This window comes from Salarias fasciatus, chromosome 16 (genome assembly GCF_902148845.1).
Source record: "Salarias fasciatus chromosome 16, fSalaFa1.1, whole genome shotgun sequence".
In the NCBI taxonomy this organism is placed as follows: Eukaryota; Metazoa; Chordata; class Actinopteri; order Blenniiformes; family Blenniidae; genus Salarias; species Salarias fasciatus.
In genome coordinates, this window is record NC_043760.1 from 30,484,220 (window position 1) to 30,503,724 (window position 19,505).

At 47.2% G+C, this 19,505-nt stretch overlaps 2 protein-coding genes across 3 annotated transcripts; both read left to right on the top strand.

Annotated features, from left to right (window-relative positions):
* Positions 1-447: 447 nt before the first annotated feature.
* Positions 448-2,871, top strand: jagn1a (jagunal homolog 1a). 2 transcript variants are annotated; one of them, XM_030111895.1, is made up of 4 exons: positions 448-854; positions 991-1,160; positions 2,217-2,320; positions 2,401-2,871. In XM_030111895.1, exons 3-4 carry the CDS (start codon positions 2,232-2,234, stop codon positions 2,861-2,863), a joined length of 552 nt encoding a protein of 183 aa, XP_029967755.1. In that variant the 5' UTR covers positions 448-854; positions 991-1,160; positions 2,217-2,231; the 3' UTR covers positions 2,864-2,871. The 2 variants fall into 2 exon arrangements, with proteins under 2 accessions (XP_029967755.1, XP_029967754.1); XM_030111894.1 differs by having other exon boundaries at positions 2,220-2,320.
* Positions 2,872-4,002: 1,131 nt separating this feature from the next.
* tfg (trafficking from ER to golgi regulator) lies at positions 4,003-18,045 on the top strand. The gene is made up of 8 exons (XM_030112481.1): positions 4,003-4,157; positions 6,481-6,694; positions 6,815-6,898; positions 9,965-10,111; positions 11,536-11,703; positions 11,780-11,926; positions 16,525-16,620; positions 16,776-18,045. Exons 2-8 carry the CDS (start codon positions 6,511-6,513, stop codon positions 17,207-17,209), a joined length of 1,260 nt encoding a protein of 419 aa, XP_029968341.1. The 5' UTR covers positions 4,003-4,157; positions 6,481-6,510; the 3' UTR covers positions 17,210-18,045.
* Positions 18,046-19,505: the final 1,460 nt, after the last annotated feature.

Sequence of the window (19,505 nt, forward strand, 5' to 3'; positions counted from 1 at the left end):
AAATCACTGGCAAAACTGTGTTCACAATATTCGAAGGAAAAACAGAAATAAATGTGATGACAGGGAAACTAAAGCATGAAAAGAAAAAGGAAAAGAGTTTTGGCAAGTCTGATAAAACAGAGATATAAGGATAAAATTATAAATTGATGTATGGGGCAGGAACTAATTAATTTAGTCCCTATAAAGTGAGACATCAACAACCATATTATTGTTTCATGTAAATGTGTTTGATACAAGTTTAATGTTTTATTACAATGTGTGATGTAAAATAAGAATATTATGTTTGGAACTGAGTTATGAGTATAAAAGCACACAGAGCACTCTGGAAGTGTGATTTTGTATTCTTATTTGATTATTTGGTGGAAGGGAGTGTCCAGTTCAGAGGACCTGGGTGGAGCAGCAGGAGGAGAGGCGGCCGGAAGAGGAAGGAGAGGGGCAGAGCGGGGGGAAGGAGGAAGTGAGGACAGAGACAACTCTTAACTTGGGAAAAGTTGGAGGAAAGACTGAAAACCGTTCCGTGAATGCAGCGGCACGTTTCTGCAGCGTCTCCCGAGCAGCTGCGTCGTCGCTCCGTGTCGTCGCTGTGGACGCGGAGGTGAACTGGACGGCGGGGGTCAGGGTGAAGGACTGCACGTGCACGGAGGGTCTGCGGCTGACACGGCTGGGGTTCCCCGGCGAGCTGGAGGGGAGAGACGGCCCGAGCCCGACTTTCTACATAACTTCTTGCTCGAGGAGACGCACCTGCAGTGCGAGTCTGATCCGCGGGTCCATTGCTGCCCTGCATCTAGACTGCTAAGGCGGAGAAGGGTTTTTTCACCCCGCCGTAGTTTCCAACAGGCCTGCAACTTTTACTGGTATGGTTTCCTATTTTGGTTTCCATTAATTACGGAGGTTTAGTTCTTTCTGCGCGTTATTTGCATGAGTTGAAGAGGGGTGGACATGTTATTTCACTGCGCCACAGCCCGGATTCATAACTATTTTTGTCCACAGTCCCGGTTTCGGAGGGGTTGTGTGCAGATGGGTGTGATCTGAGGACAGATGCTGATGCTGCGGGGGAAGGGCGCTCGGTGCGCACCGCGCATGCGCAGATCGGCTCCTCGTCTTCATTCATCACATCTTCCGGAGACACAAACTGCTACAACGAAAGAGGGGAAAACGCAGTAAGTAGGAACAGACAGGGCGAAATGACCTTCTCTGCTGTAGTGGAAGGTGAAGAAACGTCTGTAAGCTCACGTATGGGACGGATCTGTTAAAATCCGGAGCGGCTGCGGTGCGAGCTGCAGCTACATGTTAGCCTGCTTCACCCGGCTCAGCTGAATGTCCTGACAAACAACCAGTACCTGAGCAAATATTGGCTTTCATCATGGTTCTGAAAAGAAGGGTGATCTGATTTATTACAGCTCAGTCTGAGTAATTATTTGACGACCTGGTTTTCTTTCTTTTTTTTACACAAGCATTGTGACCACGGGTCCTCTTATTACATCCTGGGATATTACCTCCGTGGAATATTGTTGTGAAGCTGATATAAATCAGTCACTTCTGATGGGAAATCAATGGTTTTGTTCAAAGGATGAACTGCAACTTTAAATGTGTTTGATATCTTGTTGCAGTGTTCATAATTAAGGAAAAAATGCACAATAATTGCAACATTTCATGATTTTTTTTTGGCATTTTTGCTGTGTTTACATCGTCATTAATACCAGCAAATTCCCTTCCTTAGTGTAGTTCTTTTAGTCTTTTACATATTTAAATAGTTATCACTTTCACAAAATACCAATATGTATCATCTGTGTGCCTCAGTTGGTGAAGCTGACTGTTTTAATAATGTTGCAGGTTGATCCTCCGTCTCATCCAGATTACATATTTAAAATGTCCAGAATGAGTGTGTGTGGTGTCCACGGTGGCCATCGCTGTTAGTGTGTGAATGGGTGACACTGAATTAGAGTGGAAACTCCCCATGTCATGAAGCAGTCCAGGGCTCTTAAGGGGTACTTTCACAGTTTGAGTTGTGAACATTTTCAGGTAATTTTCCGATGTAAATCTAAAGGGAAATCTTCTTTATAGGCTCTAGTTTTATTTGTTTAGTTTTTTGTAGTCAGTGGTGACCCAGCAGTTACTGTTTCTTAGCTCCTCGACCGCCACCAGGTCCCTGGACGCGACACCCTGCAGCCATCTAGTTATTAATAAGTGTTTGTATTTTTGTGTATGTGTGTCAGCAGGTTTCTGTAAACATGACGTCTCGCGTTGGCCTCAGAGCTGCCGGTACAAACGGAGCTGAAGTGAGACACAGAGAGCGGGTCGTCCCTCAGTACCAGATGAGGTGAGTCGCTCTTCACAGCACATCTGATGGGATTATATCTGGATCTCTGGATACGGACGGCTTCTCTTCCTGTCTCGCAGCGCTCCGCTCAAGTCCGAGCTGCGGAAGTTGAACCTGGTCCACCTCCTGCTGTGGCTGCTGGTGGCTGCACAGATGAGCGTCAGCCACTTCCAGCTGCTGTCGCACGACACGGTGTGCATGCCGTACCAGTGGGAGTACCCGTACCTCCTCAGCCTCCTCCCGCTGCTCTTCAGCAGCCTGTCCCTGCCGAAGAACAATATCAGCTACCTGGTCCTGTCCCTGATCAGCGCCGGGCTCTTCTCCGTGGCGCCGCTCATTTACGGCGGGATGGAGATGTTTCCCGTGGCCCAGCAGCTCTACCGCCACGGGAAGGCCTACCGCTTCATCTTCGGCTTCTCCGCAGTGACGGTCATGTACCTGATCATGGTGGTGGCGGTTCAAGTACACGCCTGGCAGATATATTACATGAAGAAGCTTCTAGACTCTTGGTTTAACACAACGCAGGAGAAGAAGAAGAAATGATGAAGTGGGAAGAGGATGTGAGTGGGCCAGAGATTCATCCTTCTGATTTCAGTGTTCTTATCTATTATTATGTAACATCATAGTTTAGACTTTAGTTTTTCCATAGAAATGTACACTTGATTGAAGTGCACAGATTATTCCTGAATGCCTATTTTTAATCGAAGCAGAGAGTTTGTTTCTCATCTCATGGCATCACAGCAGCAACAATAAACTTGAGTGACTTTGCCCCGTTTCCTTCAGGACGTCTTCATGGAGCAGAATAAATGTGTGATGTTGCCATTTGTGCAAAAACATTTCAGTAAAATCAATGTTCAGGTTGCTCATATTTATAACACCACACAGATTGTTTGAGCTTTTTGTTTTCTTTGCTGAATATAATCAGATGACCTTTTGTGAATTCAGTTAGTCATTTGAAAGAATAAAGTGAAAAACAATATAATATGATTGCACTGTATTGTTTTTTATTGAAAAAAAAACTTGCTGAATTAAGCAATTGGCCTGGCCAGTGTTTGAACCTGTGATCTTCTCACTATGTGGCTAACCGCTGACCCACCGCAAATATTGATCTACATGGTTCAACAGTTTACTAACCAAAAGACGGCAAGCATCACTCATTAAAGTATATTTTCGTAAGCATCTATTCTGTTTCTCATGCACAAATGTAACTTTTCAAATACTTAAATACTTAATAAAGCTCATGATGCAACATTGTTCACTCAAAAGTCTAATTTTAAAATTAAAATTTGTGTTCTTGGTAAATAGAATCGAAAAGAAATACTCTTAATTCCATCTGGAAAGTCCTTTACAGTGTTGCTCCACACTGAATAGAATATGAATAATAAATAGAAACAAAGTTAAAATATCAAATAAAACAGGATAAAAATAAATGATTAAAAATAAAAACTACTATATAAAAACTCGAGTTTTGCTCGTTAAATAGTAGAACAGTATTTAGTTAGTTTATTATTTTAAATCAACATATGTGAATTTTGCCTTGTCCCAGACTAAATGTGTTTCAAAAGTTGCGTATCACCAGTGAAATAAAGTTTGTGGATGTTTTTGGAGTAACGTGAGACAGTTCTCTATTTAAAAGAAAAACACTGGCCACAATGCACTTCGCTCCGGATCGTGTGCGCATGCGCAGAGTGAATGCCACGTACTGGTTGACGTCGCCAGTCCGGACGACGCTTCCTGATGCTGCCGCCCGGCTCTAGCTAGGCTAGCTAACATCTGTGATTTTTCACGGTTTGGATAAACCTGTGAAAATACAGCCTGGTCAAGTCGTCTGATTCAGGTAGAAGGTTTTGTTTGCTTTTAAGCCTCAGCTGTGTTACTACTGACTTTCAATCACATTGTGGCTTCTGGGTAGTAGCTGATCTGTTGCTAGTTAGCATGCTAGGGTGCAATCAGCGCTAGCTGGCTAATCTTACTTTCGCTGCGCAGGGAGCTAACTCAAGGCTAGCTCACCTCACACAGGTGTTGTGGCTGATCGCAGGAACGTATTCATTAAAAGATAAGCTTATTTACTTTTGTATTTCCCCATAGAGGGTGACGCTCACCTACTACAAAGTCTAGAGTCCTAAAGGTCGCTCAGACAAGTTGCACAGAATCGCTTCTGGCAGAATAAACACAAACAATTTTACTGGAATTCCCCACCTTTGCGTTAGGCAATTAATCATTTTTAACTTAATATCTGTGTTGTGTAGTTTACAGTGTTCTGATTGCCACGGCCTATCTGTTAGCTGTTAATGGGCCACTGACAGATGACTCTGCGCCTTTCACCATCACCGTAAACTTAATTACCCTGCCGGGGCGAGCCGTCAGTCTCATTGCTTTACACATCAGCCTGACATCAAGGATGTCAGTAGAAATCCGTGTTCGAGCCCTGTCTAAAACAGCAGAATGCTAAATGTTAGCTACCACACAATCCCTTAGCATCCAGCCAATTATTCATCTGGCCGGGGCAGCCAAAGCCGCTGCGTTTCTGGGTTGGGATTCACAGCAGTATATTGTCGAGATTACAACATCAGCAGGTAGCGTCACAGTTAATCCCACAGGCTGGCTGCACTCAAACAATGAAGGACACCACCACGTAGCACAGACCACTGGCTTCCGTGCATGTAATATTTGTAATCATCCCTTTTATTTCTTTAGATGCAGGGTGTTGTTCAGACTATCAGACAAGTGGTCCTACTGTCAGTGGATTCACTGGCAGTTATCTTGACAGCTTTCTCCTATCGAAGGCCTTGACATTGGGAGGCAAAGTCTATTATGAGATCCAACAGGGATGACTTTTAGCAGTATTTGCCACTTCACTGGGTGATCTTTGACTTTTAGACTTTGCAGCGAGATGAAACGATGTGATACTGTTGCACCAGACCAGATCACCAGACCTTCAGAGGAAAAGGAAAATGCTTACTCTCTCTGTGTTTCCCAAAGTGCTGTGGTGATCAGGCCCCTGCAAAATGTGGAGTTAATCCTCTTGTCCATGTTGATATAATGACTGTGCATAAAGAATCATTGATTCCCACACTTGTGACCTATTAACCCACTTACAAAGACTAAAATCAATCACGAGACCTTTTATATGCTATGGCATGAATATTTTATTGGTTTTACATGCTTGATGTCTCCTGCAATATTACATATCCCTAGATGTTTAGGAATAATAAAGCAGTGATTATTTAATTATGATACCCTCAGTCAACTGGTTCAACATACACTGTTCTTGACATTGAGAATGCTAAAGGTTGACGGGTGTTTTATAAGTTTTTATCTGACGTAATAACTGACCCTTGCAGCACAGCGCACCTAAAAGCATCCAAGTTTGGCCTGATCATGTCCAATTTTCTGTATATAGGACATTGAGTTGAGTTGAAATCAAACGATTTCAATTAAAGGTGCTGTAGGCAGGATTTTGCTAGTCAATGCTAATTTTTCTGTGTTTTCTTTGGATTAAACGTTAGAGTATCCATTGATAATCCTTTAGGAGTGTAGCATAATTGCACTACCACAAGGGCGCAGCGTTTCCATTTGTCTCTGTTCTGAGCTGAAAAGGAATCTCAACAGCTCCAGGTATCTTTGACCAATCAGAAGAGCCCCTGAGGCTCTAACTGTGATTGGTCGAGGGGCGTTCGTCGCAGGTTCTTGTGGGAGGGGCTTAACTTGCGTAAGGGCGTGATGTCAGAGAAAACAGGACCGGATTGGCTGTGCTGGGTTTCAAATTGCCATCTTAGATGGGTCAAATCGCCATCTTGCTTAGGTAACCCTAAGTAAGATGGCGGAGATGCGGAATCCTGCCTACAGCACCTTTAAACTATTTGGTTTCTTGCAAACTGAACTCAGATCATGTTCTAATAGCAAACTGAAAAAGCACAATGTTGTTATGTTTCTGCTAATATCACATCTTCCCCCCAGTCATGAAGAGAACAGATTTAAGCATGCCTGCCGTTTTGGAACTATCCTAAATTTGAAAAATATCCTTAATTTTTACATCAGCCCTGTCTTTTTTTTTTTATAAGGACTGTCTTGCTGTTTTACTCTTAATGTTAAATAAGAGACCAGGATTAATGGAATGTGGCTGTTTTTGACACCTCCTCTCATCTGTCTCTGTTCAGTGGCGGGAGCAGCAGAGGTCGGACGGCACCATGAACGGCCAGCTGGACTTGAGCGGGAAGCTGATCATCAAAGCCCAGCTGGGCGACGACATCCGGCGCATCCCCATCCATAATGAAGACATCACCTACGACGAGCTGGTGCTCATGATGCAGCGTGTTTTCAGGGGAAAGCTGCAGAGCAACGACGAGGTCACCATCAAATACAAAGACGAAGGTCAGTTGGAACTCAAAAGTAAAGACACGCCGAGCTCACTTCTTCTCCCGTCTTCTGTGTGAATGCTTTGTGTGATAATTGGATTATCTTAACTCATGTATTTTCTCTTAATTCCCCCAGACGATGACCTGATCACCATCTTCGACAGCTCTGATCTCTCCTTCGCCATCCAGTGCAGTAGAATCCTCAAACTGACTTTGTTTGGTAAGACCGACATTCTTTCCGTTTCCCTCTCGCAGCCGCACATCGTCTTGCAGGGAGATTCATGTTCTGAAAGGTCTGCCTCCCAGTTGTTACAGCTGCTGTTCGCTGGAGGGCAGTCCAGGCTTCACTTGACAAACTGCAGCTTTTTAGCCTCTAAACACAAGAAGCACGACTCTCGTCTGAGTAATGAAGGGTGTGAGTAGTTTGGCCCTCCTATTACTGGATCGGCAACTGGTGTGACAGGAATATGTGGATATGTAGTCTCCGGATCCCTTTGTGTCGGTTCCCAATGTGGTCAGGGTGCACTTTCTAATGTTTGTAAAGACTTGTTTAAGCCTGTGTCAGAGTCCCTCCGTCCCAGAAGTAATATTAAGATCAATGCAGAGTCTTAATTCCTCCAGCCTGGAGATGAGAAAGACACAAAATCCAAATCAGCTTCATCAAGGTTTTTTTTTCTTTTCTTTTCTTTTCAGTGTTACATGCATTCAGCTTCAAATTATAATAAAGTAATTAAAATCCTGTCTGAGCGCTTAAAACGCATGTCATATATTCTTATATTAAGAGTTTCTTTTGCAAATAATACATCATAAATAAGAAAGATAGTGTAATTTAACTAATGCCTCAGATTTAGAGACATTCTGAGCTAGACATGGTGGAATTATGGCTGTCGCGATATACCGGTATTGACGATAATCGTGGTATTAAAAAAATGAAATTTCAATATCGTGTTCAAAATGTGCACATGATAATACTGCATAGAGGATTTAGTGCCACTTGAAACGTGTTGAAGTTTATTTTCAAAATCCGCTCCTGTTCTTCCACCCTGCTTCGTCTCCCTCCTGTGCGCCCCCCCCCCAATCCCACATATAAACACAGCAGCAGCGGTAGCGGCACGGCTCCTAGCTAGCATGGCTCCCAGTTAGCGAGCGTCACGAGTGAACTAAACATGTCGGCGGTGGCCGACAACGACAGCGAGACGCTCCATCCTAACCCGAAAAAAGTGTGTTTAGCAACACTGACTGCACGTCGATGCAAGCCTGGTAGTAGTGGGGCCCCATTAGGTAGTTTCCAGACGTGTCATTGTAATGTGTCCGGGGGGTTTCAAGTTGTGTCGCTGATATCCGCCGTCTTCTCCGCCGGCCCCCTTCTAGCAACTAACCGGTGAGTACTCGGAAAAGGGCCCCATGCGGGGGATTTTCGACACGTTGTCGTTGCAGCGTCTAGTGTAGCGCCTTTTAAATTTGTCATTGAAATTGACTGATGTCAGCCGTCCCTCGGGACCCCCTTCAGCTCGGGGCCCTAGCCAGTAGCAGCGCCTCTGGCTGGAGAGAAGCAGCTGCTGCTCATTCCGCCTCCGATTTAAACAAACAAACAAAAATCCTCGGCAGTGTGGTGGTAGTACAGGATTTCACCCCAACAGGGCCCGTGGGTTTTCATAACCCACCAACCCTACGTAAATGACGCCTCTGCTGTGGATCCTCTGTTAATCAGTTCATCAAATTTTAATTAGTTGAGTGTAACTACACTTTTGGTATGCAGTTGTACAGTTACTGTTCTCTTATTGTTTCAACACCTCATTTGACAGGTATTCTGAATGTAATTCATCTGGGAAAAGAGAGAAAACAAACAAAAGTAAAATTAAAGAGGAATCTGAAGATTTGTACCATTATTAGTTAAATTTTTGCTGATATCGTGATAATATCGTTATCGTGATATTTTTTGCCCACGATAATCGTGAACAGAAAATTTGATATCGTGACAGCCCTGGGTGGAATATGTGTTTTTTTGACCCTATAGAATGTCCACGTGTCCTGAAATGTAGGGAGTTTAAATTAGAAATGCTTTACGGCAAAATGGAAGAAAAACTAGGAAAAGAAGGATTTAACACCATACAGCCGCAACCTGCAACATCACAGCCACCGTTACAGATTCTTGCATGATTGATTTATTCTGTGAAAGTTAGAACCATGATTAGTCTTTACCTTTAAATGTTCTAAATGTCAGAAGTCGCAGCAGGAGACACATGATGTTTAGGAATATAGGTACAAATTCAAATAGGATAAGTGTGTCATGTGTTCCTTCCATCTCTTACTAAATATGATTCACAAATAAGAGCCAGATTTGTTATTTCCTCTCGGAGGAGACGCAGAAACGGCGCGTCCTCAATCAGTAATGCTAACCTCGTGACGTTCAGTGTTCGGTTCTCTTTGTCCTGCTGCTGCTCCTACTTTTAGCCTGCGAGCTGGAAAAAGTTATTCTTCTTCTTTCTCTTTAAAAACAAACATCTCGACTTCCTGTGAAGCCCACGCGGAGCCCTGGCTCTGGGTTGCATGTCGCGACCTCACGTGGACGTAGCGCCGTCCAACATGTGTCAGGGCGAGGAGACGAGCTGCAGCCGCCGGACGGCCCGCACCTCGGCCCGGCGCCTCCTGACCTCCAGCGTCTCTGTTCAGCATTATCCACACAGACAGAGCCGCTTGTGTGAGGCAGGAATGCAGAGTGAGCTCACAGTCGCTGCTCTGCGCCGGGAATTTCTCTTCTCAGGCGATTTTCAGTGGGAAGATGAGGTTTGGAAGGAGTCTGAGATGCACATGTGGTGCAGGGGACATATATCCCCCCAAGAAATGCGTGCAGCCAGTCATCCAGTGTGCAGTCTTCTGGCAGTGTGCGACCGGACCATGTAGAGGCTCACACTATCTCTTTCCGTCTGGCTTCGTTCCTGTGGAATCGAGCCGATGACAGATTCCCCCTCTAATCCCAGGTGTTGAGAGTGGAGAGCCAGCAGAGTTGGGACAGATCATGGAAATACTGACATTCAAAGTATCAGTAAGAAGTCTAAAAGTAAAAATAGTGACAGAGAGAAGTGCATAATTCATGTATTATGTTCTGTTTAACTCTTCATGCAAGGATGCAGGGTTTGATATGATGAAACAATAGATGTTTCAGTAGATCAATAGTTGTAGTTCAGTCTGTCTAACTCATTCCTCTGGTAACTATCAAGGTGCTCCACTGTCACGGGCCCGTGCTCACGCCGCCGCCGTCCCCTCTCCGTGTCTTCCCCTGCAGTGAACGGTCAGCCGCGGCCTTTGGAGTCCAGTCAGGTGAAGTACCTGCGCCGGGAGCTCATCGAGCTCAGGAATAAAGTCAACAACCTCCTGGACAGCCTGGAGCCGCCCACAGAGCCCGGACTGGCTGCCACAGCGCCCGACAGCGGTGAGCGAATCCGTCCATCCATCCGCTGCTCTCATCTGATCAGATGCTTATTTATATTTAAGTTCCTGCTTGGAGACATGAAGCAACTTTTAAATGCACAAACAAGATGAAGAACATTTTTATTTATATACTTATAATCATCATCATCAACTCTCTGACTTATAGTCGATGTAACAGTAATTGACCTGCTCTTATATTGAGAGAACAAACTACTATATTTCTGAAACCATGAGGACATCAGATCCTCTTGGCAGGGTGAAGCTCTTCTTTATTTCTCATGAAGACGGCATGAATTACACTGGTTGCTCGTCACAATTTCATGTCTATTTGATTTGTTTTTCTCTTTCCTGTGACTGCCAGTAGAGGGAGCTCATGCTCCAGTGCTGCTACTCAAAACTCAGTTTGTGAATCACTTATTGATGAGGTTTAACTCAAGATATTGACTTTTTCAGGAGTGTAAAATCCATTACACTTTTAAAATCCTGTTTTAAAATATCTTCAAATGTCAATTACAAAATTATAAATTATTTTAATATGTATTCAACCATTTCTTTTAAAATCAACATTATCCTACATGTTTCTGTCTTTCAGCTTTACAGTCATTTCTCCTGAACAGTCTCATTTTGTCTAATTATTAAAACTCAATATATAGGGAGTCTCCAACAGCTAATATGGGAAATGTTATTGAACTGATCGTTAAAAGTCAAATCTTCTTCTTTCTTAGAAAGCTCTTGTTCTTATTCCTGAATGTCTCCTTCACTCTGGGGAGAGACTCGCTTCCCACACAGAGACACCGAGACACTGGTACCAGACCGAGACGCTTTACAAGGCTCTGCCGCTGCTGGAATACTCTGTTCCTTTTGTTTTAAATGAGTTGCTGTCTGCTGTTGTGAGCGTGAACGAGTGACCTGCTCCTCTGCTCCGGTCCAGTTTTACTGTGGTCAGCCTCGCCCACGCTCCCACATGTGGAAGAACGAGCCCTCCTCATCATCTAACCAAAACATTTGTATGAGAAACACGTGAAGCTGTTATATTGTGGCTGTAGGCTGCAGTTATTTTCTTTAATCCTCTCTGAGCTGAAACTTTATTAAACTTTTTGTTTGTTGTTGTTGTTCGAACAGTACACGCTCATCTGTTGTTTCTTTTTTTGTCCCTGGAATAAAACAATAAATGTAGGACCCCAGGACTACACTGAGACCAATAAATGGGATTTTTTTTTTTTACTTTTTTCTTTTTTTTTTTTTTTTCCTAGCAACAAATTAATCAGAACCTGAATGAAGCGCTTGTGAAACTCGTGTTTAATTAGAAACACTCAGACTGCCCGCCCTCTGTCTTTTACACGTTTTTATTGCCGCTGTAACGAGCACTTCTAAACTCAAACCAAGATGTTGCTCCACGTGTTTGACCCAATTTTCTCCCCCTAGATTCAGCGGATGGCCGCGAGGGCAAAGTGGCGGCGGCGGACTCCACGGTGAAGCACGCCACTCCGGTGAGCGCGGCCAGCATGTCGGCCTTCGACCCCTTAAAGAACCAGGACGAGGTCAGCAAGAACGTCATCTCGGCGTTCGGCCTGAGCGAGGACCAGGCTGCAGGTAACCAACCGCACGTCACGGCGGCCTCCGCGCCGAGCCGCGCCGGTGTCCTGAAAAGCTGTGCGTGTCTCGGTAGCTCCCCCTGCAGGCGCGCCGGAGGAGCGCTCGGGAACGCCCGACAGCATCGCGTCGTCCTCGTCCGCCGCGCCGCAGCCTGGAGTTCCCCCACAGCCACAGGCGCCCTACCCCGGCGTGCAGCAGGGACCCCCGGCCGGCATGGACGGTGAGAGGAACACACACACACACACACACACACACACACGTCCGCTGAGGCTGCAGCGATGGTTGGTGTTTTATGAGGCACCGGGAATCTGCTGGGTGACCAATTAGTTTTACAGTGGTGCCGCTAAATGACTTGTTCCATCGCCGGCTCTGGTCTCGCCTGGTTTTAAAAGCAAAAAACTGGCGCGCAGGCTTCATAACGCTGCCATAAGAAAGTTAATAGAGGATTGTTTGTTTTCCAACGAGTTTTAAACTTCAATTATCAAGTCAGGCTCTGTGTACGCAACAAAGTTATCAAGTGTTTTCACGACACCAGGGGAGGACAGCGAACTTTACCAAGAGGCCAGATGAAACATTAACGCTGCTACGGAGGACTGAGTCATGAGTTCACTTCTGTTTTGCTCAATAAGATAAAATTATCTTGATAAAAAAAGCAGATTGTGTCAATATTTCTATTAGTTAATGCTGCTCTGCATCATTTCTTCCTCAGAATTTTCCACTCTGGTTATCATGATTCAACTTTGGGGTATTTAAGTTGAGTCGGTATTCTTTTTAAGACGGTAAAGTTTGTGTTTGTGAGCCTGTCTTTAGTGACAAGCAGATTTAATTCTGCAGCGTCTGATTCAGCCGGAGCTTCAGTTTCTGTTGTTCTATTGAAAGGATGTTGGTTTGATCTGAAAAGAGTAATTGGAAGAAATAGGATTACAAAATAGGCGTTTGGTAATTAAAATGAGAAGGAAGCCAGCCTCGAGCCTCGCCTGGACGTTTTCTGGGCTTGTTTTCCATCTTCATGTGCTGTGAGCTCGTTTCCTTTTTTGGTGTTCTCCATCCTTTCTTTTTTTTCTCTTAAATGAAGAAAAATGGCTATTTTGAGCTAAAGTCTGTCCTTGAATGCGGTTTATAGTATTTATGAAATTGATATTTATCAACCTTGGCAAGAGGCCTTGTCATAATTTTCCTGGAGAGCAGTGGAATAAATAAATGTGTGATCCGTCAGGTCTCGGTTCATTACCTCTGCAGAATCCGCCTCAGTCGGGATGTGGTCGTTCTTCGGTGCCAGTCTTCCCCGTTTACCGTGTCCAGACGTCTGAACGTTCTCTGCCTCGTCTCTTGTTATCGTGGAGGAAATCCTGCCGACAGGTGGAGCCGTTCTCTCTCCCCGCCGCTGCACATGAGCGGGATTCTTTCTGACTCGCGGTTTTGGCCGAACTCGGCGGTGAAACCGGCGGCGTGAAGCGCAGCCGTCATGTGAATTCAGTCTGTGAGCGATCGCACCTGCAGAGACGGAGATTAACATGCATGTTACGTCCCTCCCGATTCTCAGTTTGGCTTGGCCTCATCACAGAGCTCGCACACACACACACACACACACACACACACACACACACTTTAGCTCGCTGTGTTTTAACATCCAGCCCAACATCTGCATGTGTACATGAACTGGTGTCTGGTTGTGCTTGCTGCTCAGAATCAAAGGACGCGTTGCTGTGGGTTTGTTTGTGGTCTGGTAACGGGTTCACGTCGCCGGCGCTGTGGCGGCATTCGGCTGCGTCCTTCTCTCTGGCAGCGGAGGGATGATGTGAAGATCTGAACCCGTCGTTTGATGCTGATACAGTGTGTGTAGCGGCCGGACGCTGGCTTTCGCTCGGGGCTTCATCAGAGGCACGGATGTGTGTTTGGTGCAAAGTGTTTATTTAAAAATAGGAAGGAGTTCCCATGAGTCCTCCCGCAGGCCTGTGGAGAGGTCAGCTGGCCTGAATAGCCTTCTTTCACCCTCCGAGTCATTTCTCGGAGGGGATTTATTTTCCCCTGAAAAAAGATGTGCTTTACAAAGAGGCCTCAGAGGTGAATTCCCCCGCACTGACCGGAGGAAGCGCTGCATTCGTTCTGATGAAAGTGGAAGCACGAATAACTCGTTCCACCATGTGGACTTTCAACAGGTTGTGCACACCGCTGTGCTGATTTGCTGAAGATGCTTAGCTGGTCTTGACAACATGCCGACAAACACAAGACCTTGAGTCATGCACGGGAAGAACAATCAGCTGAACAAGAGCTTTTTATTCAAATAAATCTGATCAGATTCATCTCTGGCCTGCACAGCAGCCCTCGTTCTTCAGCCTCCCAGCTCCAACATGTGCTCTTAAGTATAAAAGCAGCCTTTTAGAAGACGCTGTTATAAATCGGCGTTGCAGGACGACCCCTCCTTCAGAGGTTGAGCCACATTGAACCCTCCCAACTCACACCACACATTCTTTGTCTCCGGCCAAGCAGTAACTCTTAGTCGAATGTCAGACTTGTGATGTTTTTCAGACTCTGAGATGTTAACTCTGCCAGCTGTTTGGCTCCATGTGTAACAAAACCTTTTCTATTCATAGTTACAGTAGATCCTTGATATTTAATCAGAAATATCTCATCACTGTTCCCACGCTTCCTCTGTAAGGATCGAAACTAACTGTTCAGTCCTGATCGCTTTAAAATAAAAACTCTCCCTGAGGTTGATAAGAAGGCGTTAGCGCTGACCTCTGCTGCTGGCCGACCTCTCGGAGCGCGGCGCTCTGACGGCCGCGCGTCCTCCGACTCTTACGTAACCTCCATGATAGATCCCAGCGCAGCCCGGCGGGAGGAGGTGCCAGTTTCACACACATGCTGCCCGACGCGGTGAAGCCCATGGTGTTCGTGTTAGCGGTGCTGTCGGAGCGATAACACATGGCTTCCACATCACTCCCACCCTTTTCCAAAGAAGACAGCCCGAGAGGAGTTCCTGTCTTCACGTATTTAGTCGTCAGCTGCCTCGCCGACAGGCGATACCAGGAGGGGGGGGGTGTGCCGCGGGAAGCTTGGCGAAGCGGGAAGTGTGCTTGCTAACGCTGTTCCAGGGAAGTGGCTGCACCGAGCGGAATGTGTTGGAATATGAGCTTTTCCCTGGGTGGAGTTGTTTTGGAGTTTAACGAGGTTCACAGTGAACTCATTCTGTGATAGAAGTCCAGCTGAAGCATCGACCCCCGAACGGCGGATCATTCGCGCCGGTTCTAACCGGTGAGGCTCCGCCCACGCCTCCTCGCCCTCTCTCCACGCGTCGTCACTGCAGTCCGATCTGGATTCGGACTTGGGAGCCTTGTTAGGAAGAGCCGGCCTCTGCCAGGTCTTTGCATGTTTGCCGAGCGCTCGGGCATCCAGTGGAAAACCTGATGAGCTTTTCTGAATTACAAGCAGAACGATCAAAACGTGTGACGGCATCACATGTCAGGCCTGATATTTTCCCCGGGAGTCGTAACACAGGTTTCCCCAGACAGCCCGAACACAGCGGCCGTTCAGGCCTCGGTGGCCTTCAGGCAGGTGAAGTCACGGCGAGGCTGCAGGAGCGCGTCTCCGCCGCGGCGCGGGAACGTCCAGAGTTGCGTCGGCGAGCCGATAAGCCGTGTTTACGTCTGCTCGGACACCTGCGAGCCGCTCTGCAGCTCCCAGCCGGATCCCGGAGACGGAGAGCCAGTTACAGCAAAGTGCTCACAGATGTTTCCATGGAGGCAGCATTCTACACACACACACACACACACACACACACACACACACACACACACACACACACACACACTCACAGGTGATTGCCCATTTGCATTCACTCAGACAAATGAGATGCTCTTGGGGGAGAAATGTAAATGAAATCAGGAGTCGAGGCGCAATTAAATCTACACGTGGAGGAAGTGTTTAAATTTGATGATTTTTTTTTTTTCTTTCAAACCCTTCTCTGAACAAGCTGAGCTTCCTCAGTGTTCAGCAGATATTTCATGTTCCTGGTTCCTACAATAAGCAGAAGTGTCTGACCGAATGTGTTGGAGGGTTGGTCCAGATGTCTCTGTGATTCCTGCTCACCGTCTTTTAACATGTCTTCTGTCTTAATCACTGTGACCCACAGTGGACAAATGTCTTTAAAATGTTCACTTACTATTATACACTTGACTTCTTTGCAACATTAGACATGTAAAATGTACGAAGAGGTGATTGTTCCGCCTTCTGTGATATTTCCAGTACAGTCTGTGATCCTGCAGCCTGTTGAGACGATAACAGAGCAACAATGAGATCGCTGCAGTGATCAGACCTGACATGTTTACCCGCACATCTGAGAACTCTGAAAGCAGTCCAACACACGTAAACCTGTTTATATCCATAGAGTCAGATTATTTTAAAAACATCTGGTCTAATTGAGGGCGGCGCTGCCTTCGGTCTAATGTTAGCTGTGTTTAGACTTGACCTCCTCTTCACTCTTCACTTTCCTGCAGAACGTCATGTTTGTCTATTTCAGTCTCACGTTGTGACCACGTGACTCCCGTCATCAGCAGATGTGGAAGAAAGTCTGGGTGTACATGCAGAAAAACGGAGTATTTGTGGTAAATACAGGCTCGTCGGTTCAGTTTTCCATCAGGATTACCTGCTGCTGTCTGATGAAGCCGATCACGTTCAGTCGACATGTGATGGACAGCGTGCGTCCGCCAGCGTGAGACGCTGCGGAGCTCCACGGTCACCTCACTCTGAACTGACGCCCAGGTCTTTGACCCGGTGCGAGTCGATGCTGACTGATGGGGCTTGCTGTGTCGTCTCCAGGTCAGGTGTACCCGCAGTACCAGGCCCCGGGCGGATACCCGCCTCAGCAGCCGGGCGCCCCGCTGCAGCAGCAGCAGTACGCCATGCAGTACCCAGGTAAGAGTCCGAGGGTCTCAGTCGGATCGGGGACGATGTTTGATTGTTGGAGTGTCGAAACTGTTTGATTCATGATTTTGAAGTTGAATGCAGCAGGATGTAGAAAACGCGTCCGATTTCCAGAGTGAGTGACGGAGCCTTTCTCCTCTCCTCAGCGGGATACAGCGCTCAGCCCGGAGCCCCCCAGCCCGGCCCCCCGCAGCCCCCCCAGCAGCAGCAGTTCCAGAGCTACGCCCCTCCCTCCTCCCAGGCGGCGGCCCCTGGCCAGGCCCCGGCCGCAGGCTTCCAGGCGGGGGCCCAGCAGCAGCAGCAGCAGCAGCAGCAGCCCCCGCCTCATCCAGCTCAGGGTGCCCAGCAGTACCCCCCCGGAGCCTTCCCCCCCCAAAACTACACCTCCCAGGCCTCCCAGCCCGCCAACTACAGCCTGCCGCCCACCTCCCAGCCCGGCCCGGGGTACCAGCCCCGCCCGGGATACACCCCGCCTCCAGGCAGCACCGTCACCCCCCCACCCGGAGCTGCTAACCCCTACGCCCGCAACCGCCCCCCGTACGGCCAGGGCTACACCCAGCCGGGCCCGGGGTACCGGTAAGCCAGGATAGCGGGCGATGCTGATACAGCCCCCCGACCCCCCCACCCCTCCCCCCTACCCACCCTGAAAGTGGCTCCAACTGTTCGAACCGGGTGCAGCGAGCTGATTGACCGCTCTGCACCCCCTCTCTTACAAATATCAAGTCCAAATAGAAAACAAGCAGCCCCCCCTCTGCCCCCCCAGTCCGATGGTTAGTGTTTGTACTCTGTCTCTCCAACACCTCACACTGTGCTGGCCTCGCTGTTCTTACCCCCTTTGTGTTTACCCCCCCGTCCTCCTCTCCTGACACCCCCAGTCTGCCCTCTCGTACCTGTCAGTGTAGGAATGTATCCAGTCTGCGCACACACACACGCACACACACACACACACACACCTGGGAGACGAACACAGGCTGCTGCTGTGTCGTCTGCAGCGGCGCTCTCTCAGCCGACACTCATGAGACGCCGTCTCGGTAAAGAATTCACCCCGCAGCCCTTCTTCCTTTTTTTTTTTTTTTTTTTTTTTTGTTTTGTTTTGTTATTATTGTTGATTGTTTCTTGATCAACGCGTCGCCACCGTGTCGGTATTAATGATGTGTGGAAGAACCTGCTGCTCGTCGGGAACACTAGCTGCGACGGCTGATGGGAGGTCTGACATCCTGACATGAAGGCTCCTTCTCTCCGGCGTCTTACCGCCTCCACCTCGGCTTGCTCCTCCTTTCTTTCTCTTATCACTGGTTTTTACTAATATATCAAATCAGATTCCACCTCCATGTGAGATTAGTTGTTTATGTATAAACTGTAACTTTTTTTTTTTTTTTTTTCTTGAACCTAATAAATGATTGAGACCCAGTTGGAGCCTGCTTTAATCTGTGTGTTTTGGTTCGGTGTAGCGTTTGGCGGCGCGCCGCCTCTCGGTGTTTGCCTCAACACTCCGGCTCTCTCTGTGGTTTGTGAGTTCATGTCTCTGTTAAGGTTGGCCTGTCTCCGTCTCCTTCGCCTTCTCCTCCACCCAGATCTGGAAAACCGCGGTAATGCTGGTATTTCTATTTTGTTTTCCTGCCTGTGGGTTGTGGTTGGCTGGGACATGTGGCAGGGGAGTAGCGGTTCGTCTTTTCCTGTCAGAACTGTCTCGCTGAGTGAGAAGAGTAGAGAGCGCCGACTTATTAAGGACCATTTAGAGGAATGAGTGTAATGTTGCTTTCCAGCTTATCGCTGCCAGATTGAAGTGACTGTGTAGATGTTTGTCCACAGTCATCAATACTCTGATAGCATTTTATTAAATTATGTTTAGATCAGAGCCACATCAGGTCATAATGTTATGGCTCATCGGGAACAATGGGCTGCCAGCCAGATTACCTTTTATGACAGAAATGAAAAAGGCTGAAGCCACAAACCACATTACGTCCAACAAACAGCAATTTGCAGTTCAACACAAGATGGTCTAACCAACTCGTAGCTTTCCTGAAGTCCCTGCTGGTTACCAGGCAAACAGTGGCCGAACTTAGATCACCATGTAAATAGTGAAAGATGCTGTGCAGGACAAACTCACACTTCTTCACTAACGGCTCGACATGTTGGATTAAGATGAACAGGCTGAGCTTAAACTGTTGGTGATCAGCATCGCTAGTTAGTATTCGAGGCTAGTTGGTTAAAGACCGGGCAGAGTCCAGATCTCAGCTCAGGTCTCTGCCTTCTGTTGTTTCCATCACTCTGAAGCAATTTGTTTTTTAAAAAAAATCAATGAAATATTCACCGTTTGCTTGTTGGTTTAATGGACCAGGTTGGAGCCAGTTTTGGCCCACCAGCCTTATGTTTGACACCACTGGTCTAAGGAGTCCTGAAGCACCCCCCACAAGACCCCACGAGGGACGCGGTCGAACGTCTTCTCCAAGTCCACAAAACATATGTGGACTGGTTGTGTGAACTCCCACGAACCCTCGAGCCCCTATGGAGGGTCTGGAGCTGGTCCAGTGATCCACCACCAGGACGAGAACCGCATTGTTCCTCCTGGATCCGAGGTTCGGCTACCGGTGGAATCCTCCTCTCCAGTACCCTGGAAAAGACTTTCCCAGGGAGGCTGAGGAGTGTGACGAGTCTCGTCCCTCCCCGGTGCCTTGCCACCGAGGAGCGGACCGGCATCGCTCCTGGGATCAGGCGGGCAGCATCAAAGACTCCACATCAAATTTAAAGTCTGGGTCTGTTTTCGATTCAGTGTTGGGTGTCCGGGTCAGCCTTCTTCCTCTTTTCTTCTTTCATCAACTGCAAAAAATTAACTGCAACTTTCCCAACTTGGCAAATCTTTCTTTGGCCATAAA